Source organism: Dendrobates tinctorius, unplaced genomic scaffold, assembly GCF_039654945.1.
Source record: "Dendrobates tinctorius isolate UK_male_01 unplaced genomic scaffold, ASM3965494v1 ptg000223l, whole genome shotgun sequence".
NCBI lineage: Eukaryota > Metazoa > Chordata > Amphibia > Anura > Dendrobatidae > Dendrobates > Dendrobates tinctorius.
In genome coordinates, this window is record NW_027361890.1 from 3,174,916 (window position 1) to 3,201,003 (window position 26,088).

Below are 26,088 nucleotides of genomic sequence, written 5' to 3' on the forward strand. Positions count from 1 at the left end.
CTATGACGTACTATCCCATCCATGGGCATTAAGTCCCAGTTGTTCTAATAATTTCAGTGATTCCTTAATAGCATGCAAAGTAATTTACTGGTGTCTGAGGGTTCTTGTTGATGGGCCAAATTAAAAAAAGTTTGAATATTGTGTAAGCAATCTTTTCTATTTATCCATAGATTGTCCATGGTTAAAAAGCATTAATTTCGTGAATATACAGCTGCCAGCTATTGAATGGTTAGATAGATCAAAAAAGATGGAGATAGGAGTATAGCAGCGCTTGTATCAGCACAAAAAAACAGATGCACGTAAGAACCTAAACCACATAGGTACAGTATGTAAAAACCTCAGATAGATATTATATTATACTAGATGGAGGCCAAGATGGAGGGCGGTAATGTCACGATGGGGGCAGGCTTTGCAGCGTTGAGAATCCCCCCCCATGTGTTCACCCACCTATTCACTTTCTCTTTCCCCATGTGCTGACTTCTCACATCTGTGCTCTCTTCTTTGACCTGTCTACCCCATGTGCTATTCCCCTTGTCTGCTGTCTCTCTCCTTCCTGTGGTGTGTTCTCCCCTCATGTGCTGTCCCATTTGAGCTGTCTCCCCCCTGTGCTCTGTCACTCTCACCCCTGTGTCTGACCGTGTACAGAATATACCACAGCTCCTGGGCAGGGGAGGAAACAAAAAACAATACTGACATTACAGCAGGAGATCGCAGAGGATACATTTTGTGAGGTAAAATATTGTTTAAAAACAGTCAGTGAAATATTTTACCTCAGAAAATGAATCCTCTGTGATCCCCTGCTGTAATGTCAGTATTGTCTTTTGCTTCCTCCCCTGCTCAGGAGATGTGGTATGCTCGGTACGTGGTCAGACACAGACAATTTTTAAAATGAACTTTCGTTTGTGAGAAAACCCCTTTAGGCTATGTGCCCACGTAGCGTTTTAAAACGCACACTGAAAACTGGACTCCTTCCCAGAAATTGCGCATTTTTTTCTGCGTGATTTCACCGCGATTATGTTCGCGATTTTCGCGTGCGATAGTCAAGCACTTTCCAAGCGATTTGAAGCATCGCTTGGAAAGTGATTGACAGGTTGGTCACACTCGTCAAACATAGTGTTTGACAAGTGTGACCAGCTTTTTACTATTGAGGCTGCCTATGCGGCATCAATAGTAAAAGATAAAATGTTAAAAATGGTAAAAAATCGGGGTATATTTACCTTCCGACGTCCCGCACTGCATTCCCGGGCCTCAGCGTTCCCAGCGATGCCTTGCGAGTCCTGTGATGACGTTGGTCTCGCGTTACTATTGCGATCTCGCGAGACTACGTCATCACAGGACCTTCCCGCAAGGCATTACTGTGAATGCTTAGGCCGGGAATGCAGCGCGGGACGTCGGAAGGTAAATATACCCCGATTTTTTTATTCTTTTTTTTACAGGGGTATGGTACCCAGGGCCTGGAGGACAGTCTCCTCTCCTCCACACCGTGGGTACCAACCGCACATGAGACGCTTAACTTTCCGCATGGTGGGCATAGCCACATGCGGGAAGTAAGCGGTTCTCATGCATTCCTATGGGTGCGGAATCGCGGCAATTCTTTGCGATTCCGCACAAAAGAATGAGCATGCTGCGATTTTTTCCGCAATGCGATTCCGCCACGGAAAAAAGCGCAGCATTAGCACAGCATGTGCGGAATGCCATAAGAATGCATGGGGGGCGTTCTGTACACGATTTTTAAACGTTTTGGTTAAAATCGCGGCAAAAACGCTTAAAAATCGCAGCGCGGGCACACAGCCTCAATGTGACCGGCTTCCTCTGCCTGGAGACACGTCGCGCATCTGCTGCCGGGATCAGCCGAATGATTCACTGCGCCTGTGCGGAATTCACGCAGGAGCAGTGCAACGGGCGCAAGAGGCTGCGTGAGTGTGTGTGAATGTGACTGTGTGAATGGGTGAGAGTGTGTAAGAGTGTGAGTGTATGACTGTATGATTGCATTAGTGTGTGACTGTGTTTTATTTTTCATCTTTTTTACTCCATGCTGTTAAAAAAAGATGAAAAATTCACATTTCACCTCACCTGTAAAAATCACGCAAGAAAAAACCGCATTGTAAAACTGCTACAATCCATAGTAATGTCACCAAAGACTCGTGTACGCACAGCTCTAGCTACGGATAAATACACCGAGCTGGCCTGCTTTATGTTACTCCTTCTGTTCCCGCAGAGCAGCGGGTGATGATAAATCATTGTAGAGCATTATATTCCGCCTCGCTACGGGATTCTACGAGTAATTGCTAGGCACTGCTAGCTCACACTGCCATCGCGTGGCCGGAGGACTTACACACCGCATGTGCTCTGCTCTCTAGCTCCTCCCCTTCTGTCGGCCTACGGTCATGTGACTCACGTCATGCTTCCGCTGCACGTTCTGTTCAGCAGTAGCACCGTGTCCTCTGTCAGTGCGGGAGTTTGTCATTGACTTTAGTTGTCGTCGCCCTGCAAGGTACAGTGCAATGGAGGCAGCGCTCCCGGGTTGTGTTCCTGGCTGTCACCGCCACAGCTGTGGTGTGCCGGAATAAAGGCTGCTGCCTGTAACTCAGGGCTTAAAGGGGGTTTTCATTTGGAGCCACTTTATCAGGAGGTTGAGCTTCCAGCTGCTCTGGTGTCCTTGTAGTTTCTGTGACTGTGCTGCATTGTGTGCAGCAGCCTGTATTCTGTGAATGGTCTCCTCTGACATATTCCAATAGACATGGGGGTGTACAAACTTCTTGGTGTGAGGGTAGCATTAAGTCAGATTAAATCGGTTGAAATACAAGGGCCTGTGCACACATTGCAAAATGATCCCCAAACCTAAAAGGTTTCCTGATGACTGCTGCTTATTTTGTTACTTGCACTTATATCTGCAGCATGTCAATTCTTTCAGTGGTTTTCTTGCAAATTTCTCTCATTCTGATGAGTTGGGAAAAATCTGCACCAAACCCACATGTAAAAGAAAAAGCATCAAAGCGCACCTATTTAACAGAAATTGAGAAATGACTCCACCAAATTCTTAAAGGGAACCTGTCAGCAGGATTGTGCTCAGTGTCCTACAGACAGTGTCAGGTTGGGGCCGTTATACTGATTAATTCAATATCTTGATTGATGAAATTTGTCTTGAGGTTGTTTAATCTTTATTTTCAGTTTGTGTTATTGATATGCCGATGCTCTGGGGCGGCCCGTGGGGGTCTTCATGTGGCTCTCTGCTTAGGTATTCATACTGATGGCTTTTGACAGGTCACTGTCAATTACCTTTAGCAAAATAAATCCAGCAGCGCGATAGATACTTCTGCGCATGCGCCAGCACCATTTTGAAAAAATAAAAGTGGCTGCAGCAAAATTGTGCAGTAACATACACCAGCAAGCGATAAGTTATACTGCACGTGCGCCACCGGTGTCATTTTGTTTCAGCCAAAATTTTTTTCCTTCAGCAAAATGTCACATTCATGCTCTCTAGTATCTATCATCAAGCGATAGATGCTACTGCGCTTGCGCCATTTTGTTAGAGGGAAAAAAAAATTTGGATGCAGCAAAATGACAGTGACACTAGCATCTATTGTCAAGCGATAGATTCTATTGCACAGGCGCCCATTTTGCTGATGTTACATTTTTTTATTTTTTCAGAGCCAATATTATTATATACATTTTGTAAAATATGGGTCAGGTCACTTAAGGATCAGTGACCGGTCATAAGGCTATGTGCACACGCTGCGGTTCTGCTGCGGTTTTGGCCCTGCGGAACCGCAGCAGTTCCGCAGACATGGTACTTTACCATGTTAGCCTATGGGTTTTCAAAACCGCAGTGCTCACGCTGCGGTTTTTTCCGCGCGGTTTTGCTGCGGGTTTTTTTCCGCAGCATGTCAATTATTTCTGCGGATTCTGCTGCGGTTTCACACCTTTAACATAGTAGAGGTGTGAAACCGCAGGCCAAACCGCAGCAAAACCGCAGGTCACTTTACCTGCGGTTCTGCGGGAAAAAACCCGCAGGTGAATCTGCAGTGTGTGCACATAGCCTAAGGATGCATATGTAATCGGAGCACAACATAAAGCCTTCCCCCACAGGCCGCCCCGGAGCACAAGCATATCATTAACTCAAAACTGAAAATAAAGACTAAACAACAACCACAAGACGGATTTCATCACCCAAGGTATCACTGTACTCAGTATAAGGGTGCCGACCTGACAGAGTCTGCAGTTTACTGAGCACAATCCTGCTGACAGGTTCCCTTTAACATGCACATACCCTAATATTGGAGTATTCTCATTTGAGACATTTATGACATTTGGAGGCCCCTTCTCCCCCATTTATATTCATATTAAAGCAAGTACAACTCTTGCCATTGTAGTTTTGTGAATTGCGGAATCACCTGAGTCTTAAAGGGAATCTGTTAGTAGGATGAACCCTCCTAAGCCGTCTATATGGACTTGTAAGTCATAGGAAGCTGAATATAATGATATCTTAATATCTGTGATCTGATGTCTTTTTCCAGAGAAGTCTACATTGTTCTTATATGTAAATGATGTGTTCAGGGCTATGGGCCGGACACTGATCTATAATAATAATGATCTGTATGAGGGTCTGCCTCTGACAGTATTGTAAATAAAAGGGGAGTTACCAGTGTGAGACATGTAATAACTGACAGTCTGCTATCCATGATCTATATACTGTATCTCACACTGGCAATACCCTATTTAATTTAAAATAGAAATCCCAAGATCCATAGACATGTTAATGATTTGCAAATCATGAAAAATGGAAACAAAAATGTTCAAAACATTGACTTATTCAATGTCGAGTATGATCGCCATGCACAGAAATACCCGCACTTACACACCTTGGCTGCTGTCAATGAATGTTCTGCAATGCTGAAAGCGCTTGGGCAAATTAACAAGATCTGCTGCTTGTGGCACCCATTGCAATTGCTGACCAACAATCCAGATCTGCTCAATGGAAAGCAAGTGAGGAGACCTCTCAGAAGTGAGGCTGGTTTCACATTAGCGCTTTTGTGCGCATTTAGCGCAGCCTTGCACATGCGCACGGCGCACCAATGTTTAACATGGCGGGCGCATGGTTTTGCGCACGTTTGCGTATTCGTGCGCATGCGCTTTTTTGTCTTTCGCGCCAGGCGCGCCAGACGCAACATGTTGCATTTTTTGGACCGCCCTGTCTCGTCAAAACAACGCATGCGCACGGAATGCTCCAAAAATACACATTGCAGTCAATGGTAATGCAGGCGTGCGCATGGTCTTGCGCACGCTTGCGCTTTTGCGCGCATGCGATTTTTAAGTGAACAAGTCTGGAATGTGGTCTAGACAATTAAAAACCACTCCCAAAAACCAAGGTGATAAAAGATTGTGTGGGCACTGGAAATCACACTCTACAGACTGCAGCAAGACTGAAAACAGCGAAAACCACAAGCTGTACAACAATGTAAGTATAAAACCTAATGTCTGGCTGAATTTTGAATACATTTCCATGTACTTATGTCTCTTTTTTTATTGCAGCATGTCTTCTTCATCTGGTGACGAATATGTCCCCGGGACAGGGCAAGAGGCACAAGAAGTGAGTACCATGCTTCCCTATGGATTGGTAAAAATATACACATGTGTCTAATTTTTTTTGTTTAATTTTCAGACCTCATCCTCCACCACACCACCACCACCGGAGGAACGGCAGGAGCAGCAAGGGCCAGTGCGCTCGGGAAGACGGAATGTAAGTACAGACGGTCTGATTTTATTATTTTTGTCATTAGTTTGTTATGCCTTTTTTTTTATCTTCATTAGTTTCATTTTGTGCTGTATTTTGTTCAAATTTTTTCTTTTTTTTTTAAATTGATTTCTATGGTTTTTTGTTTTTTTTGTTTTGGAAACTGTATTGAAATAATCAATTTTTTTTTTTGTTAATTTTTTATTACTATTTTTTGTTAATTTTTCTGCTGTTATTTTTGGGTTCTTTTTTCGGTACGGTTTTTTTTATTTTTTTAAATTTTTATACTGGTTTATTTTCTATGTTTTTCGGTAATAATTTTTTAATGTATTTTTTTTAAATTTTCATGCTGCTTTTTTTCTGTGTTTTTATTCATGCTTTTTTGGCTTTTATTTTCATTTCAAAAATTTTTTACTTCATGGCTGGTTTAATTTTCTATATTTTTCATTTTCAAATATTTCATTAATGTTTGTCTTTCTTTTCCAGGCTCCACAACGGGAGGAGGACCTCGCCCTGGACAATGATGAGCTCATCCGTCTAGTCCAGGAGCGAGTTCCGCTGTGGGACACCCGTCACCAACTGCACTCGGACAACGTGGTGATCCGGCGGCTCTGGAACGAGGTGTCCGAATCGCTGATGGATGGCTGGGACAACGCCTCTCCCCGGGTCCGCAAGGATTTTCGTAAGTATATAAATGCAGTGTAATGCAGCAGTGATCTTGGCCGGGATCACCCAACTGTGTGTGATGCTAGTAACTCCATGGAGTTTCTAGCATCACACACAGTTGGGTGATCATGGCCTACAGTGCATAGTCTTTTTTTTTTTTTTTTTTTTTTTTTTGTAACCCACAGTGAACAAAGTCAGAACCCGTTGGCGCTCGATGAAGGACCGCTTCAACAGGGATATCCATCAGGAGAAGCAGGTTCGCAATGGTGCTGCGGCAAGGACCGGCACGAAATACAGATACCATCGTGCCTTGGCATTTTTAAGACCGGTCCTTGCCTCCCGAACGTAAGTATTTTCTAGTTGTATTGTGTTTTATTCTGTGCTTTTCTATTCCACAGGAGTTGGCGATTGTTAATTTATGGTAGTATTTTCTTTCTTTTCCTTTCACAGCACCTGGAGCAGCACCCTGCAACCTGTGCCCGAAGCGGTCCTTCAAGCTGCCCCGGACCCGTCCCAGCCATCCATCAGCGAGGAAGCACCTTGCAGGTCTGCAACACAGTCATCTGGAGACCAGGAAGCTGGTCGCTCAGGTGTTCCCCTGTCCCAGGTCTCTGCCACTGGTTTTGAGGGCACTTCCCGCCAGCAGCGGCAGAGGACCTTGGACAGGCCTGTCATGCCCGAGTTCGTTGAATTGAGCTTGGTCTTTCAGAGTAGCCTCAAGGCACTCTCCGATAGACTTGAGAGCGGTTTCCTCCTTTTGGACCAACGCTACAAGTCTATCGAGGGTCGCCTTGAGCGCCTGGAAGTCGACCGCGCCACACCAGCGCATCAATTCTATACACAAATGGCTCGATACACGGCAGAACACCTTACCCCTGAACTCCAGTTGACTGTCATGCAGGCCTGCAACAATGCTTTTATGCAGGCTATGCAGCAGAGTAGGTATATGCAGCAGTCAGCGGTGGCATTTCCACCGGTGCCACCGCTGACTCGATTCACAGCATTACCTACTTCTGCATATCACTGCACGGCCACGCCGGACACCAATATACCGCCCCAAGTCCGAGTGCAGCTGGACACTTCCCCGCCAACACCATGCCAAGCGCTGCTCCTGCCTGGCCCACCACTGCTGCCGCCGCCACCACCACCACTGGATGGCCCGTCGTCACCACCCCTGCCTGGAGCGCCACCAGGACCACCACCGGGAGCACCACCCCTGACTGGGGCAACACCGCCGCCACCACCATCCCCACCACCGGGAGGACCACCCCGGTATGGACCCACCAGCACCACCACCTCGGAGCAGCATCAGCTGGGGGACCCGCATTCAATATTTACGGCCCCTGCTAGGACATCCACCACCACCAGCATGCCACAGCAGCTAGATGATCCTGGCAGGCGGTCCACAAGCTCTAGGCGGTCCCCCAGCTCCAGGCGGTCCCCCAGCTCCAGGCGGTCCCCCAGCTCCAGGCGGTCCCCGGCCTCCAGGCGGTCCACAGGATCAAGGCGGTCCCCGGGGTCGAGCCAGTCCTCAGGCTCCCGGCGCTCCAGGCAGGACAGCAGCATGCCGACGGGCCACCACCTTAAAAAAAAAAAAAAAGAGGACTCCAACCCTCCCGTCTCCCTCACCTCCCACTTCCCAAGTTTCCTTGCCTCCGCTGCCTTCCCCCACCTCTTTGGTTCCTTCTTCCCCTAGAACCCCTTCCTCCACCCTAAGCCGTTCCTCATCCCTCCACACCCCCCAGTTTCCACCAACTGACCCCAAATAATTTTTTTTTTTTTTTTTTTAATCTTAAAATCATTTTTTAAAATAAATTTTAAAATTTGATCAAAACAATTTTGGTTATTGTGTCTTTCGCCGCCTGCACACACTGCGCCGTACGCTTTGTGTTTTTGACACCTCATAGCTCCAGTACTGACACATGTTTCTTGTGTCAGTCCTGGAGCTATGTGATGTCAAAAAAAAAAATATATGACTTGTATTTTCATCCACCAGGCTCTTCAGTCTGCTAATATTGGTCAGACTGATGGTGGAGGGTGCAAGGCATATCTAGTCTCACCTTGCCAGGTGTCATAAAGAGTGAATTGAGGATGGTGTGTTTTGCCCATCCTCATTTCACTCTTTGTGACACAAGGCCAGGGGATTCTAGATACCTTGTAATGAACCACATCATCTATACAGTCTGTGGCAAATAGACTGAATAGATGATGGAGAAATTACAGGCCATATCTACAAATACCCTGGCCTGGTGTCATAACTATTTAGCACACCTGGCCAGGTGAGTATACCTATGAGTTGTAATCTTCAGCGTCGCTTCAGTCTTCATTATCTATTGCACACAGACTGGAGAGATGCTGGAGGTTAACTCCTTTGTGTATTCACCTGGCCAGGTGTCCTAAATTTCTGAAGTCAGGATGCGTTTTTTGGGGTCATCAATTCATCATGACTCCAGACCAGGGGATTGTAAAAGTTGTATAAACCTTTATCATGTCTCCAGTCTGTGTGCGACAGTGGAGATACTATAACTAATAATTTTAATCACATGGTCAGTTATCAGACAGAGTGAAGGATGCTACTGCATCCCAAAATCAAAATACTTTGGCCAGGTGATATAAATATTAGTTGTATTATCTACACCTTCTCTGCAATATGCCTTATGAACACGGACTGGAGAAATGAGGAAGGTCATACAACTTTTATATGTAGGGTCACCTGGTCAGGAGTCCTAGTAAAGTCAGGAAGCACAGCATCCTGATTTCACTGGACACCTGGGCAGGCGAGTAGTGGAGTGTATTAAGACACATTACACTGGGTACAGGTATAAAAACAACGGTATTTTATTATTAACAAACAACAAAGCTATTACACCATTTGATCCTGCCATGCTACACGACACACATCGGATAAGAAGTCCGCAAATTTGTCCCTCATTTGGGCAACTTCGCCTGATGACCGAAGAGGGTGCTGAGTAAAATCTGGCAAAGGGTTGGCAGCAGGTTCATCCATGTCAAAGTTCGGCCGCTCCTTTGCCATTACAAAATTGTGCAGAACCACGCACGCCTTCACGACCTCATCCACTGTTTCCAGTTTGAGATTGATGGCGGTGCTGAGAAATCGCCATCTGGACACTAGAATGCCAAAGGAGCACTCTACAGTCCTGCGTGCCCTCGTAATCCTGTAGTTGAATACTTTCTTGGAGTGGTCCAAGTCACGGCTGGAGTACGGCTTGAGCAGGTTTTGGCACATCTGAAATGCCTCATCCCCCAACCACTACAAATGGCAGTGGTGGAGCTTGGGTTTGGGGAAGAGGCCGTGCCAGTGGAAAATTGAACTGGTTGCCGTACAACCTCCGTCCCATATCAGAGTTTTTAAAAGTCTGGGAATTGTTGTCCCGTCCGAATGCCCCTATGTCCACCGCCACAAACCGGCAGTCTGCATCCGCAATGGCCATGAGTACTGTAGAAAAGTACTTCTTGTAGTTGTAGTACTCAGAGCCACTTCTTGCGGGTTTTGTGATGCGGATGTGCTTCCCGTCCACCACTCCTAGGCAGTTCGGGAAATTGCAGACTGCCCAGAATTTGTCCGATATTTGAAGCCACTTTTCGGCGGTGGGCAAGGGCAGAAACTCCGGACACAGAACATCCCACAGAGCCCTGCAGGTGTCGGCAACAATCCCAGATAAAGTGGAGATTCCCAGCCGGTACTGGAAATGCAGTGATGAAAGACTCTCTCCAGTTGCCAGGAACCTGCAAAACATAAAAAGTAAAACAATTTATATTTCTGTCTAGGGTATTAATAAAAACACTGAAAATAAAAAGTATATGGCATAACTATTTTGCATGTTTTTTTAATACAACATAGCAGAAAAAAAAAATAAAGGCTTTGATTAGTACATGACAGAACAAAAACCATTATGCGAAAAAGCAATTTCCCAAAAATAATGTTAAAATTCATTAACAAAAAACAGAATTTTGTAGCCAACCAAAAAAAAAACAAAAATTTAAAAAAAAATATTATGCAAAAATAAAAACATTACATACCGTAAGGTGACGAGGAGCCTTTCTTCCGGAGGAATGGCACGCCGGAGCTGAGTGTCCCGTCTCCGGATGATTCCTTCAACCATACCCAGCAAGTCCAGGAAGCTTTGCTGGGACATCCGGGTATAGTCTGCAAATTTCTCCGGGTTTTCCTGGAGCTCGCTGTACAGCGTGTGATACGCTCCACGGCATTCCCGGAGTTCGATTATTGGATGCCTCCAAAACCGACGCCGCTGCCGTCTCTGCTGTCTCTCCCTCTCCATTTGTTGCTGGCAAGAAAAGGCATACGCCTGAGACAGCGCAATGTCAAGATCCAACTTGAATTGGAAATTATCCAGACGCAGGTCCATGTTGACACCGGAAACAGCAGCAAAATCTGAGTACAATTGATATAACAGGGTCTATATAACATTCCAATCACACTCCCACTGGTGTCCCATTGGTGTACTCTGTTTCTATTGTTTTTCAAGGAATGTGAAATGTCACACCTGGAAACGCATGCGCATCAAAAACGCTAACGCATGCAAAAACGCATGTAAAACGCAAGGAACGCTGCGTTCTTTTGGCGCATCAGCGAACGCTTGATGCAAAATAAACGCGCGTTTGTTTTGCGTATGCATGCTTTTTTCATTGCGTTTTTTATGCGCACTATGCGCTGCGCAAAAAAACGCTAATGTGAAACTAGCCTGAGGAGGGGGACTTCATCGCATGAAGATGGGAGGACCCGGACTGGTTCGCGGCACCTGCCCCCGCCCCCCAGTGAGTATAATCCAATGTGTTTTTCTTATCTTTCAGGTCACATAGGGGGCTTATCTACAGCATTACAGAATGCTGTAGATAAGCCCCTGATATCTGTGGCCGCGATCTTATAAGCTGAAAATGGGGTGACAGATTCCCTTTTAAGCTTCCATGCTGTCCTTTTAGAGCAGTGGTATGTGATCAATGAAGAGGCCTTTCTAAAGGAATATCTCACCAGTCCTACTGCCCGGTGTATTTCTGCTTATGGCACCCATATGCGACACTGAAATAATCAAGATGCTTTTACACTTTTGTTTCCATTTCTAGCAATCCTGTGATTTCCACAATTCCACCACTTTTCCTTCTTGGATAATTTCAATGTTGAAGAGTGTACAATTCAGCGACTGCTAGAAATGGCTCCAGCAGATGCTGGACTCCTCGTTGTCACCTTTCCAGTTCCACTTAAGGGGCTGCCATTGACTGATTGAACTTGCAGAAAGGGTGTTAGGCCACTTCCATTTTCCTCATATAGGAATTCTCTTAAACTACATGTCGTCGAGGCGTAAAATTGGAAAGCTTCATAAATACGTCATACATAGTGTTGTCACGTGACTGCATTGGTAAGATGTCTGACAGGACAGTGGATATGATTTGCAGTCTGTTTCTAGTGATAAACAGCGGTTTATTTTTCTTTTCACAGAAACACATACTAGTAGATTTAATGAAAAATAATAAAATAACCCAATTCCAGCTGCTGAGATGAGAAATTTGTAATATTGAGAAAGAGGAGTTTCTTGTAGAGTTGAGCGAAAATATTCTCAGGACCCAGATCTAGCGGCCACATCAGTAGTATAGCAGCACCTTACGAATCCCCTGTTGGCATCTTCAGTGCCTCTTATGATTAGTCGGCCCTGCGCTTCATCCATCTGTCATGCAACCGTGATGACATTTTGCCAGGCTTACTAATCAGAAGAGGCATTGGAGATGCAGGAGCGGGTTTACAGGACTCTGATGAATGACCAGGCTACTTGACCAGAGTCTTGAGAATCTTTTTACCCAACTTTGTTTTCTAATATATAAATTAATGATATAATGCTTGGATAAGAAATTTCCTTATCTAAGAAGGTTACACCACCAAGAACCCCACTGATCCGTAGGGGATCTTCACAGTATTTCTCTGAATCTGGAAGAAGCTACAAGCCTCTCCATTCATTGATCTTTGTATTCCTGTAAGTGACAGCAGATTATTATAATTATAGCCTACTAGCTTGGCCCGTGCAAAATTTTCGCACATTGGTCATGGGGGGCGCAGGCAATTTCAGAAAAAGCAAGCTGGTCAAATGTAAATGTATTTCATGAGCTGATGAACACAGACAGGTATTTATATATGTAGATTGGTAATACAATAAATTGGTTTGTTAAGTAGAGACCAAAAAATGTCTTCCGGCTGAGGTGCCACCTGCAGATCATTGTGTCTTTCTGCAGGTTTATGAAAATGAATATTTAAACTATATTTAGTGATAAAATCGTGAATGTGTGGTTCGTTTGGCTCTTTTCTGCCTGAAGGGGGCAAGTTTACCTTTCAAATGGTGTATCATTTGTGTGTGTGTGGGGTGAAGTAATCAGCGAAAAAGCAGTGCATGTTTACAAATATGTTTGCATATGTGACTCACCTGCAGTGAAGTGTGCAATCCTCCAATGTGCCTGAAATAGGCTGGACAAGCACTTGGGCAAGCTGGAAAGACTCCAAGGCAAATGTTTGAATTTGTTTGTGATGTCTGTAAGCAGCTTTGTGGTAGTATGCTGCCACCTGCAGGTAATTTGACCTTTCAAATGGTGTATCATCTGTTTGTGTGAGTGGAGTATGCATGGAGCAAGTGTGCAATTCAATAGGCAGTGCATGTTTACAAATGTGTTTGCATATGTAACCGCTTCTCATGTACAGCATCATGGAATTAATGGTGCTATATAAATAAATAATATGTGACTCACCTGCAGCGAAGTGTGCAATCCTCCAATTTGGCTAAAATAGGCTGGGCAAGCTGGAAAGCCCCCAAGGCAAATGTTTGGATTTGTTTGTGAGGCCTGTAAGCAGCTTTGTGGTAGTGTGCTTTGGGGTACTGTGGTACCACCTGCAGGTAATTTTTCCTTAATGCAGATTCATGAAAATGAATGTAAACTGTATTTTGTGATCAAATCGTGGATGTGTGATTTGTTTGGCTATTTTCTTGCTCAAGGGGGCAAGTTTACCTTTCAAATGGTGTATCATTTGTGTGTGTGGGTGCAGTATGAACGGGGATACAAACTAATCACCGAAAAACAGTGTTTTGAAATAATAGATTGAGACGACGTGTTACAGATGTCTGATCAATGGGGGTCAGACTTTTTGGACCCCAGATAATGCAGAGACATTGTGGTCTCTGATTTTTAGCATGATGACTCATTCTTCTAATGGTTGTGATCTGCTGCACTGTGAATGTCTCTTACCTCATTTGAATAATGTGAGTTTTTGCCATACAGTAGTTGTATTTTTTTTTTAAATATTTTTTTTTTCTATTAAAGGATCAGTTCTTCACTCTCCATGGAGCCTGTAAAGTTATCTCGCCTCTTGTATCGGGTTAACGTTTGGTTTCGCTGTCGCAGTTTTAGTTCCAGCACCTCACGCGTTCAGCGAGCCACAGTGAGGAAGGACGAGTTTAGATCCAGGATGGCTGCAGGGCCGCAGCTCAAAGACTTTGTTAACCCCAACCCAGCAAGTTCTGTTCCTTCATCTATAGAAGATGATGATGATAATCCTCATTATATCACAGAGAGCCCCTCACCGACATATAATAAAGGTTTGGATTGTGATTTCACTCATCTTTACCTCTGTTTCCACATTCAGCGTTGTAATCATGAGGTAGCAAATCTGGGGTAAATTGCACGACGTTCCTGATATGTCGCACAAAGTCACCGTGTCCCTAGTCTTGTGTGGAATATCCTCTACACTATAAATGTCTTCAGCAGTTCACATTGGCACTAATTTCTTGTCACCTAAAACATTTCCGATCCTGATTAGTGTAATATATACGTAGTATGAGTAATTCCCTTCAAACCTTCTTTTTGCTTTGTAGTTTACTTTGAGACCTATGGATGTCAGATGAATGTAAATGACACAGAAATTGCCTGGTCTATATTGCAGAAGAATGGATATGTCCGAATGAACTCAGCTACAGAGGTAACGCAACCATGAAATTTGTCTTTTTTTTTTTTTTTTTTGCTGCATTCACATGTTCAGCTCATGGGTCAGTATTTTGCTGTGATTTTTGAAAATCAGAGTGAAAAGCTTGAAATAAAAACACAACATGTAATCACATCCTTAAAGGAAACCTGTGGCCTCAGAAAATGCTCTTAGTTTGCAGTTATACAGAGTTACAATGTTGCCTGTCCACCTTACTAAAAGTAAGACTACTGGGAGAAAATGAATTTATTTCTCGCAGGAGCCACCAGCTTTCAGTCATGGGGATGTGCACAGAGTGGATACGGTCACCGCTCACTATACTCTCAGCCCTGGCGCTTTGACAGCTCGCTGTGCACAGATGCGCCGCAGAGCCGGCTGTCAATCAAAGTGCCAGGGCGTACTTACAGCCATCGCTCACTGTGAATGGTGAGTGGAGCCGCTCTGTGCATGCCCTCATGACTGGCTCCCTGGAAGAAATTGGCATTTATCAAGTTGATATATTTGCTTGAAACTGATTTACTTTATAGTTTGAGAATTTAACACTTGTTAGCTGATTTGATGTTTGGCTTATTTGTCCATACAAGGCGCAGCTCATATAAGCTGCTCACTTGTGTGCTCATCAGATTACCTAGACCGCTCCATTTCAGCTTCCCTCCACTGGGCTATGATTGACAGGTCTCTCCTCATATGTGTATAGGGCCAGATATTCCTCGGGGCCTGTCACTTGGTGAACTCAGACTTCAAGGAACACGGGCTCTGCACAGAACACAATGTTAAAGTGGCTATCCAAGTTTTTACAATTGATGGCCTATTCTTAGAACAGATCTTTTGGTCCGTTATACCAGCACATCAAACCATATGACAGAGTGCATGCTAAATTCCCTGACTATTCTTATACCAAGGCATAAATATTATATCGTTGTGGTTCGACTCACAGCTCCCCATAGTTCAGCTGGTTAACCCCTTCATGACCCAGCCTATTTTGACCTTAATGACCTGGCCATTTTTTGCAATTCTGACCAGTGTCCCTTTATGAGGTAATAACTCTGGAACGCTTCAACGCATCCTAGCGATTCTGAGATTGTTTTTTCGTGACATATTGGGCTTCGTGTTAGTGGTAAATTTAGATCGATAATTTTTGCGTTTATTTGTGAAAAAATCAGAAATTTGGCGAAAATTGTGAAAATTTCGCAATTTTCAAATTTTGAATTTTTATTCTGTTAAACTAGAGAGTTATGTGACACAAAATAGTTACTAAATAACATTTCCCACATGTCTACTTTACATCAGCACAATTTTGGAAGCAAAATATTTTTTTGTTAGGAAGTTATAAGGGTTAAAAGTTGACCAGCGATTTCTCATTTTTACAACAAAATTTACAAAACCATTTTTTTTAGGGACCACCTCACATTTGAAGTTACTTTGAGGGGTCTATATGGTAGAAAATACCCAAAAGTGACACCATTCTAAAAACTGCACCCCTCAAGCTACTCAAAACTACATTCAAGAAGATTATTAACCCTTTAGGTGTTTCACAGGAACTAAAGCAACATGGAAGGAAAAAAAGGACATTTTAATTTTTCCAACAAAAATTTTCTTTCAGCATCAATTTTTTCATTTTTCACATGGGCAACAGGATAAGATGGATCCTAAAATTTGTTGGGCAATTTCCCCTGAGTACACCGATACCTCATATGTGGTCAAAAACCACTGTTTGGGCGCACGGCAGGGCTCAGAAGGGAAGGAGCGCCATTTGACTTTTTGAATGGAAAATATGCTGGAATATTTAGAGCTTGCCATGTCGCGTTTGGAGAGTCGCTGTGTGCCTAAACACTGGAGCTCCCCCACAAGTGACCCCATTTTGGAAACTAGACCCCCCAAGGAACTTATCTAGATGCATAGTGATCACTTTGAACCCCCAGGTGCTTCTCAAATTGATCCGTAAAAAAGAAAAAAGTACTTTTTTTCACAAAAATTATCTTTTAGCCTCAGTTTTTTCATTTTCACATGAGCAACAGGATAAAATGGATCCTAAAATTTGTTGGGCAATTTCTCCTGAGTACACCGATACCTCATATGTGGTCATAAACCACTGTTTGGGTGCACGGCAGGGCCCGGAAGGGAAGGAGCGCCATTTGACTTTTTGAATGGAAAATTAGCTCCAATCGTTATCGGACACCATGTCGCGTTTGGAGAGCCCCTGTGTACCTAAACATTGGAGCTCCCCCACAAGTGACACAATTTTGGAACCTAGACCCCTTAAGGAACTTATCTAGATGTGTAGTGAGCATTTTGAACCCCCAAGTGCTTCACAAAAGTTTATAACATAGAGCAGTGAAAATAAAAAATCATTTTTTTTCCTCAAAAATGATTTTTTAGCACGCTATTTTTTAATTTTCACAAGGGTAACAGGAGAAATTGAACCAAAAAAGTTGTTGTCCAGATTGTCCTGAGTACGCTGGTACCCCATATGTGGGGGGGGGGCCACTGTTTGGGTGCACGGCAGGGCGCAGAAGGGAATGAGCGCCATTTGACTTTTTGAAATGAAAATTAGCTCCAATCGTTAGCGGACACCATGTCGTGTTTGGAGAGCCCCTGTGTGCCTAAACTTTGGAGCTCCCCCACAAATGACCCCATTTTGGAAACTAGACCCCCTAAGGAACTTATCTAGATGCATAGTGAGCACTTTGAACCCCCAGGTGATTCACAGAAGTTTATAATGCAGAGCAGTGAAAATAAAAAATCTTTTTTTTTCCTAAAAAAATTTTTTTTAGTTGCCAATTTTTTATTTTCACAAGGGTACTAGGATAAATTGGACCCCAAAAGTTGTTGTCCAGTTTGTCCTGAGTACGCTGGTACCCCATATGTGGAGGGGAACCACTGTTTGGGCACACGTTGGGGCTCAGCAGGGAAGTAGTGACATTTTGAAATGCTGACTTTGATGGAATGGTCTGCGGGCGTCATGTTACATTTGCTGAGCCCCTGTGTGCCTAAACAGTAGAAACCCCCCACAAGTGACCCCATTTTGGAAACTAGACCCCCCAAGGAACTTATCTAGATGTGTGGTGAGCACCTTGAACCCCCAAGTGCTTCACAGAAGTTTATAATGCAGAGCCGTGAAAATAAAAAATCATTTTTTTTCCCTCAAAAAAAATGAATTTTAGCACGCAATTTTTTTTTCACAAGGGTAACAGGAGAAATTGGACCCCAAAAGTTGTTGTCCAGTTTGTCCTGAGTACGCTGATACCCCATATGTGGGGGATGACCACTGTATGGGCACACGTCAGGGCTCGGAAGGGAAGTAGTGACGTTTTGGTATGCAGACTTTGATGGAATGGTCTGCGGGCATCATGTTACATTTGCAGAGCCCTTGATGTACCTAAACTGTGGAAACCCCCCACAAGTTACCCCATTTTGGAAACTAGACCCCCCAAGGAACTTATCTAGATGTGTGGTGAGCACCTTGAACCCCGAAGAGCTTCACGGAAGATTGTAACGCAGAGCCATGAAAATAAAAAATCTTTTTTTTTCCTCAAAAAATGAATTTTTAGCTCGCAATTTTTTATTTTCACAAGGGTAAGGCCGGTTTCACATTAGCGCTTTTTAAGCGCACGCACGGCCGGGGGTAGCTCCGCCCCCGAGCCGGCTCTCTGCCCGGCGTGCCCGCCCCTTGCTTGTAGCGCTGCCTACTAGCGGACAGCGGCGCCTGCGATCGGCGCACCCTATCTTTAGCATAGGGTGCGCAGATCGTGCGCAGGCCGTGCGCTAGTTGCGCTTTGACCTGCGCTGCGCACTTTTGACGGTGTGCCGTGCGCGCCAAAATCAAACTTTTCGGATTTTGGCGCGCACGGCGCACCGTCAAAAGTGCGCAGCGCAGGTCAAAGCGCAACTAGCGCACGGCCTGCGCACGATCTGCGCACCCTATGCTAAAGATAGGGTGCGCCGATCGCAGGCGCCGCTGTCCGCTAGTAGGCGGCGCTACAAGCAAGGGGCGGGCACGCCGGGCAGAGAGCCGGCTCGGGGGCGGAGCTACCCCCGGCCGTGCGCTTAAAAAGCGCTAATGTGAAACCGGCCTAACAGGAGAAATTGGACCCCAAAAGTTGTTGTCCAGTTTGCCCTGAGTATGCTGATACCCCATATGTGGGGAGGGACCATTGTTTGGGCACATGTCGGGGCTCGGAAGGGAAGTAGTGACGTTTTGAAATACCGACTTGATCGAATGGTCTGCGGGCATCATGTTACGTTTGCAGAGCCTCTGATGTGCCTAAACAGTGGAAACCCCCCACAAGTGACCCCATTTTGGAAACTAGACCACCAAGGAACTTATCTAGATGTGTGGTGAGCAGCACTTTGAACCCCCAAGTGCTTCACAGAAGTTTATAATGCAGAACCGTGAAAATAAAAAATCTTTTTTTTACTCAAAAAATGATTTTTTAGCCCGCAATTTTTTATTTTCACAAGGGTAACAGGAGAAATTGGACCCCAAAAGTTGTTGTCCAGTTTGTCCTGAGTACGCTGGTACCCCATATGTGGGGGGGAACCATTGTTTGGGCACACGTCAAGGCTCGGAATGGAAGTAGTGACGTTTTGAAATGCAGACTTTGATGGAATAGTCTGCGGTCGTCATTATGTTTGCAGAGCCCCTGATGTGCCTAAACAGTGGAAACCCCCCACAAGTGACCCCATTTTGGAAACTAGACCTTCCAAGGAACGTATGTAAGATGTGTTGTGAGCACTTTGAACCCCCAAGTGCTTCACAGAAGTTTATAATGCACAGACGTGAAAATGAAAAAATCATTTTTTTCCACAAAAATAATTTTTTAGCCCCCAATTTTTTATTTTCCCAAGGGTAACACGAGAAATTAGTCCCCAAAAGTTGTTGTGCAATTTTTCCTGAGTACGCTGATACCTCATATGTTGGGGTAAACCACTGTTTGGGCACACGTCAGGGCTTGGAAGGGAGGGAGCACCGTTTGACTTTTTGAACGCAAAATTGGCTGGAATCAATGGTTGCACCATGTCGCGTTTGGCGACCCCCTGATGTGCCTAAACAGTGGAAACCCCTCAATTCTAACTCCAACCCTAACCCCAACACACCCCTAACCACAGCCCTAACACTAACACATCCCTAACCACAAGCCTAACCCTAATTCCAACGCTAACCCTAATTCCAACGCTAACCCTAATTCCAACCCTAACCCTCTTTCCAATCCTAACCCTAACCCTCTTTCCAACCCTAACCCTCTTTCCAACCCTAACCCTCTTTCCAACCCTAACCCTCTTTCCAACCCTAACCCTCTTTCCAACCCTAACCCTCTTTCCAACCCTAACCCTCTTTCCAACCCTAACCCTCTTTCCAACCCTAACCCTCTTTCCAACCCTAACCCTCTTTCCAACCCTAACCCTCTTTTCAACCCTAACCCTCTTTTCAACCCTAACCCTCTTTTCAACCCTAACCCTCTTTTCAACCCTAACCCTCTTTTCAACCCTAACCCTCTTTTCAACCCTAACCCTCTTTTCAACCCTAACCCTAACCCTCTTTTCAACCCTAACCCTAACCCTCTTTTCAACCCTAACCCTAACCCTCTTTTCAACCCTAACCCTAACCCTAATGGAAAAATAAAAATATTTTCTTTATTTTATTAGTTGTGCCTACCTATGGGGGTGATAATCGGGTGGTTTATTTACTTTTTCTTTCATTTTGATCACTGTGAGAGTGATCAAAATGAAAGAATTGAATCTGCAGCCGGCAGATTCGGGCGGGCGCACTGCGCATGCGCCCGCCATTTTCTAAGATGGCGGTGCCCATGAACCGGACCCGCCGGACACCGGGAGCGACACTGGGACTTAGAAGGTGCCGGGGGAGGTGAGATGGGGTGAGGGGGTTATCGGAAGCTGGTGGGGAGCAGAAGGAATGGGAGGGGGGCAGGTCATGACAGCGGCGGCAGATCGCCGCTGTCATTCAGTTGCGGGGGGGGCGATCGCAGGTGGGGGGGTGGAATCGGTGTCTCCAGCCATGTCCGATGCTACAGCAGCATCGGCCATGGCTGGATTGTAATATTTCATCAATTTTCATTGATGAAATATTACTATCGCTCTGATTGGCTGTTAAAAGTGAAACAGCCAATCAGAGCGATCGTAGCCACGTGGGGGCGAAGCCACGCCCCCTGTGGTGAAGAACAAAGCCCCCTGTATCTGCGGGTCGGGTGACCTTTCAGTGACCTAGGTCACCCGACCCGCAGGGGGGGCTTTAAAGTCGTGACGCCACATAGGCGTCATGGGTCGTTCTGGCACGACTTTTCATGACGCCTACGTGGCGTCAAAGGTCGTGAAGGGGTTAAAGGAGCAATGGTACTTGGTGGGCACTGCTTCCTCATCATTGTTTGCATTCCTCCATGCTCTACAGCGCCATACCTTCTTTATTGGCAGTGCTATGTATTGCAGTTTTGTCCCACTCTAGCACAGCCACTGCTAATAGTATGTGGTACACAATACAGTGTAGCAATGAAGGGTGCACAGCACTCGCAGGAGCTCTGCAATGCCTTCAAACAGCTGATTAACTGGTGGTGCTAGGAGTTGGTCTCCCACAAACCTGATATTGATATTCATTTTAGAAATCTGGATAACCACTTTGAAACTTCTGTTTCTGAAATGCATCAGCGCTTTGGACTAAAACATAGTCTGTTAGGATTGTGGAACCTGTCATGATGTGATTCTGTTGGCAACTTAGGTCAGCATCTTGCTAACAGGTTCCCTTTAACATGCATAGCACAGTTGACGCGTCTGTTTTCTTTAGTCAGTTTTATGTGTTAATTACATTTTTCTTTCTTTTAGGCAGATGTCATACTTCTGGTCACGTGCTCGATCAGGTAATTTTAATACCTATGTGCCTCTGTACACTGACCTACCAGATTAGTTGGCATTACCCTTACCAGGCAGTGGTTTAGTTGAGATGGGGGGCTGACAACATGAGGAAGGGTAATACATTTCTACTGCTGGCCCTCTTGAGCACCATGGCGTGATTTTTCTCTCCAATACAGAATTTGGTTATTAGAAATTAGCAAAATTTCATTGTGGAGAGTTATATAGAGGGGTCATATAGAACTGTAAATTGTTGATTATTATGTCTGGCATTTAGGCTATGATTTTGCTATAGAATATGAGTCTATTAATTGTTAATACAGCAATTGGTGGCTGTATCATCCGTATTTTTATATACTTTACAGTCCAGTTCTTTTAATCGGACATCAGTGGACAGATGCTATATTATCATATTTTCAATTATAATGTAGCCTCTGATTTCGAGCTGATAAGATTACATTTTATACTGCAGTTTTACAATAGAAAAAAGTACCTGATTATGAGACTTTCTTGAATATCTGATTCTAAATTAAAGGAACATTCCCGGATTTAGTTATGGAATAGTAATGTATTGTGTAATTATTTTTGTCCAAGTTAAAGTTTAACTGTCACCAGGCTTCAACATGCATGCATTATTGAGTAGATGTCTTAGAACTGATCAGGCTGGTGTATTCTGTGAAAATTCCTGTCCACAGTGGTGTTCAACATTTTTATAAATGATCTAGAGGAGGGAACTGAATTTAAATTGCATCTATTGATTGAGTCTAGATCACGTGCAGTAATTATCATCCTCTTCTCCTTGGTCAGGCCTCATCTGGAATACTGTGTCCGGTTCTGGGCACCACATTTAAAAAAAAAAAAAAAAAACATTGAAAAACTGGAGCAAATTCAGAGAAGAGCTACCAGGATGACAATCAGACTGCAAAGTATGTCCTATGAGAAACGGTTAAAGGATATGGGAATGTTTAGCTTGCAAAAAAGAAGGCTAAGAGGAGACTTATTAGCTGTCTACAAATATCTGAGCTGTCACATTGTAGAAGGATCATCTTTATTCTCATTTATTCTCATTTGCACATGGAAACACAAGAAGCAATGGAATGAAACTGAAAGGGAGAAGATACAGATTAGAAAGAACTTTGACAGTGAGGGTGGTCAATGACTGGAACAGGCTGCCATGAGAGGTGGCAAGTTTTCCTTCAATGGAAGTCTTCAGAGGCTGGACAGACATTTGTCTGGGATGGTTTACACAATCCTGCATTGAGCAGGAGGTTGGACACGATGACCCTGGAGGTCCCTTCCAATGCTACCATTTTAAGATTCTATGATAATGTCTGTATAATTTTTTTTTAAAGTTTTTGCTTCTTGTTACATTGTTGGTTTTTATATCAGTCCAGCCACAGCTTGCGTTATAAAATGCTCATTTAAATGTAGGATTACACAGCTGCTCCAACATGGATTTTCAGTGTAATTATATCAGGCTCATCAGGTTTGAGACCCATTTATTAATGTATACTTATATACTTTTTGTATGTGAAATCTGGTGACAAATCTGCTTTCAACGGAAAATTATATTTACGATATTGGGGGGGTAATACTGAATAGAGTTGATATTAATCGATTCGCAGGACCCGGCCATCGGGCATGTCAGTAGTTAGTGGTCATTGGACAGGAGCGTTGAGGACTTCCTCCCTCCCAGCATACGCGACTCTTCTTTTGAATTGCCAACCTGGAGCAGTGTCATTTTTGCTATTAGACACGTATGTGATAATGCGCCAAACCAACAAATTAAAAGAACCGCAGATGCTGTAGAGTGGGAGGTGGCTCTTATCCAGGAGTCACAGACTACTGGACTGTCCTGCCAATTTATTTTCACCAACTCTAATACTGAAATAAATGAGTGAATTAATATTCATTTGCAGAGAGAAGGCAGAACAGACTATTTGGAACAGACTAAAACAACTTGGGTTCGTGAAGCGGAAGCGGTGCAAATCCCAAGGTCCCTTGAGGATTGGTCTATTGGGTAGGTCACAAAGTACCATTGCTTAATAGATATTACAAGAAAATAATTTATAATAAGAATGTTAAGTCATTTTCAATACTTTGGCTTTGCAAAGGTTGTATGGCAGAGAGATTGAAAGAGGAGATCCTACAGAGGGAGACGCTGGTGGATGTATTGGCCGGACCTGATGCATATCGAGATCTACCAAGACTTCTTTCTATAGCAGAGACTGGTCAACAAGCTGCTAACGTACTTCTTTCCCTAGACGAGACTTACGCTGATGTCTTTCCTGTTCAGACATCCTCCAACAATGTTTCATCCTTTGTGTAAGTTTATATTTGGGGAGTTGAATTTCAGGAATAATATGAAATATGCAGGAGTCAGCTACACTTATGTTAACAGTTGTGTTGGGGACAAGAGTTTGTGGCACTTATTAATGTGTAAGGCCTCTTTCACACTTCCGTTTTTGACAATCAGTCAAGATCCGCCAATTTTAAAAAAAAAAAAAACGGATCCGCCATTTTTCTTTGCGGATCCGTTTTTTTCCCCATTGACTTTCATTATTGGCGGATCCTGCCTGATTGCCCTCCGTTGCATCCGTTTTTTTGAGGATCCGCCACAATGTTATTCTCCGTCACCATCCTCAAAGATTTCCAAACGGAGCTTGCAACGTTTTTTTTGGCCGGCGGATCCTCCAGACACTGAATTAACCCCAAATCCTGTCTGGGTGCCGGACAAAAAAAAAAATTTCTCTCTTTCTCTCTCTTTCTCTCTCTTTCTCTCTCTTTCTCTCTCTTTCTCTTTCTTTCTCTTTCTTTCTCTTTCTTTCTCTTTTTCTCTTTTTCTCTTTTTCTCTCTTTCTCTCTCTATCTCTTTCTCTCTCTATCTCTCTATCTCTCTATCTCTCTATCTCTCTATCTCTCTATCTCTCTCTTTCTCTCTTTCTCTCTTTCTCTCTTTTTCTCTCTTTTTCTCTTTTTCTCTTTCTCTTTCTTTCTTTCTCTTTCTCTCTCTCTTTCTCTCTCTTTTTCTCTCTCTCTCTTTTTCTCTTTCTCTCTCTTTCTCTCTCTCTTTCTCTCTCTCTTTCTCTCTCTCTTTCTCTCTCTCTTTCTCTCTCTCTTTCTCTCTCTCTTTCTCTCTTTCTCTCTCTTTCTCTCTCTTTCTCTCTCTTTCTCTCTCTTTCTCTCTCTTTCACTCTCTTTCACTCTCTTTCACTCTCTTTCTCTCTCTTTCTCTCCTCTTTCTCTCTCTTTCTCTCTCTTTCTCTCTCTTTCTCTCTCTTTCTCTCTCTTTCTCTCTCTTTCTCTCTCTTTCTCTCTCTTTCTCTCTCTTTCTCTCTCTTTCTCTCTCTTTCTCTCTCTCTCTCTTTCTCTCTCTCTTTCTCTCTCTCTCTTTCTCTCTCTCTTTCTCTCTCTCTCTTTCTCTCTCTCCTCTTTCTCTCTCTCTCTTTCTCTCTCTCTCTTTCCTCTCTCTTCTCTTTCTCTCTCTCTCTTTCTCTCTCTCTCTTTCTCTCTCTCTCCTCTTTCTCTCTCTCTCTTTCTCTCTCTCTTCTCTCTCCTCTCTCTCTCTCTCTCTCTTTCTCTCCTCTCTTTCTCTCTCTCTTTCCTCTCTCTCCTCTCTCTCTCTCTCTCTCTCTCTCTCTCTCTCTTTCTCTCCTCTCTCTTTTCTCTCTCTCTTTCTCTCTCTCTTTCCTCTCTCTTTCCTCTCTCTCTTTCTCTCTCTCTCTTCTCCTCTCTCTCTTCTCTCTCTCTTTCTCTCTCTCTTTCTCTCTCTCTTTCTCTCTCTCTTTCTCTCTCTCTTTCTCTCTTTCTCTCTCTCTCTCTCTTTCTCTCTCTCTTTCTCTCTCTCTTCTCTTTCTCTCTCTCTTTCTCTCTCTCTTTCTCTCTCTCTTTCTCTCTCTCTTTCTCTCTCTCTTTCTCTCTCTCTTTCTCTCTCTCTTTCTCTCTCTCTTTCTCTCTCTCTTTCTCTCTCTCTTTCTCTCTCTCTTTCTCTCTCTCTCTTTCTCTCCTTCCCGGCCAGCGTTTCCTTTAAATTTCCTCATTTTCAGGATCTGTATAAAAACGGATCCTGTGACATCCGTTCAAAACGGATCCGCTAGTCTGCCTTTTTGGCGGATTTGAACTGATGCAAATAACTGAAGTGTGAAAGAGGCCTAAGTCGTACAAGTTCAGCACCCAACTTCTTCATTGTGAAGCGTCACTTGCTTGTTATTGGAGCTTTTCCCGTCTCCCATGACGGCACACGAGAGTGGGGATCCGCCCAGCCAGGATAGGAACCCAACTGAAGATAAAAAGGGGCGGTTCCTCTCCCTCGCTTCAGTTGGGTTTCCTGTCCTGACAGGGACCCGTGTGCTGAAGACGGCGTGTCAAGATGTCTGTACCTGCCCACCCCCATGCCAGCATGGAAGATCAGGCAGAGCCTGTGCGCTGGGCGTCGGGGGTGGAAGCGCCGTCCGCGGGTCAGCGTCCGAGCGGGCGTCAGGGCAGCACGGTCAGGGGTCCAGGGGCTCTTCCGTGGCTGCCGCGCCGCCCTCCCCCCTCTGCCGATGTCCAGGAGCTCCAGGAGGGGCGGCCGCTCCCGGGTCGCGCCCCTCTGACATCATGCGCAAGGCACGCTGGGAATGGGCGTGCCCGTCTGACGTAGGGGGCGGCGCCGGATTCCAAGATGGCGGCGCCCATGGGAAAAACGCTGGCCAGCAAAAGATCATCCCAGCGGCGTGGCAGGAGGGGTGAGGGGCTGTGAATGGGCACAGGAGGAGGCTTGAGAGTGCAGTGGATCCCTCTCGGATAGAGGGATGACCACAGAAGACGCACTCATGCCCAAAAAACTTCA

General features: G+C 44.6%; 1 protein-coding gene across 1 annotated transcript in view; it reads left to right on the forward strand.

Annotated features, from left to right (window-relative positions):
• The first annotated feature begins 2,299 nt into the window (after positions 1 to 2,299).
• Positions 2,300 to 26,088, forward strand: part of CDK5RAP1 (CDK5RAP1 mitochondrial tRNA methylthiotransferase) — a 127,028-nt gene continuing 103,239 nt past the window's right edge. Inside the window, exons 1-6 of the mRNA XM_073555256.1 lie at positions 2,300 to 2,494; positions 13,739 to 14,013; positions 14,290 to 14,393; positions 21,231 to 21,265; positions 23,177 to 23,277; positions 23,372 to 23,582. Coding sequence (XP_073411357.1) covers positions 13,758 to 14,013; positions 14,290 to 14,393; positions 21,231 to 21,265; positions 23,177 to 23,277; positions 23,372 to 23,582 — 707 coding nt within the window. The 5' untranslated portion in view covers positions 2,300 to 2,494; positions 13,739 to 13,757. The remainder of the gene's footprint in view (positions 2,495 to 13,738; positions 14,014 to 14,289; positions 14,394 to 21,230; positions 21,266 to 23,176; positions 23,278 to 23,371; positions 23,583 to 26,088) is intronic.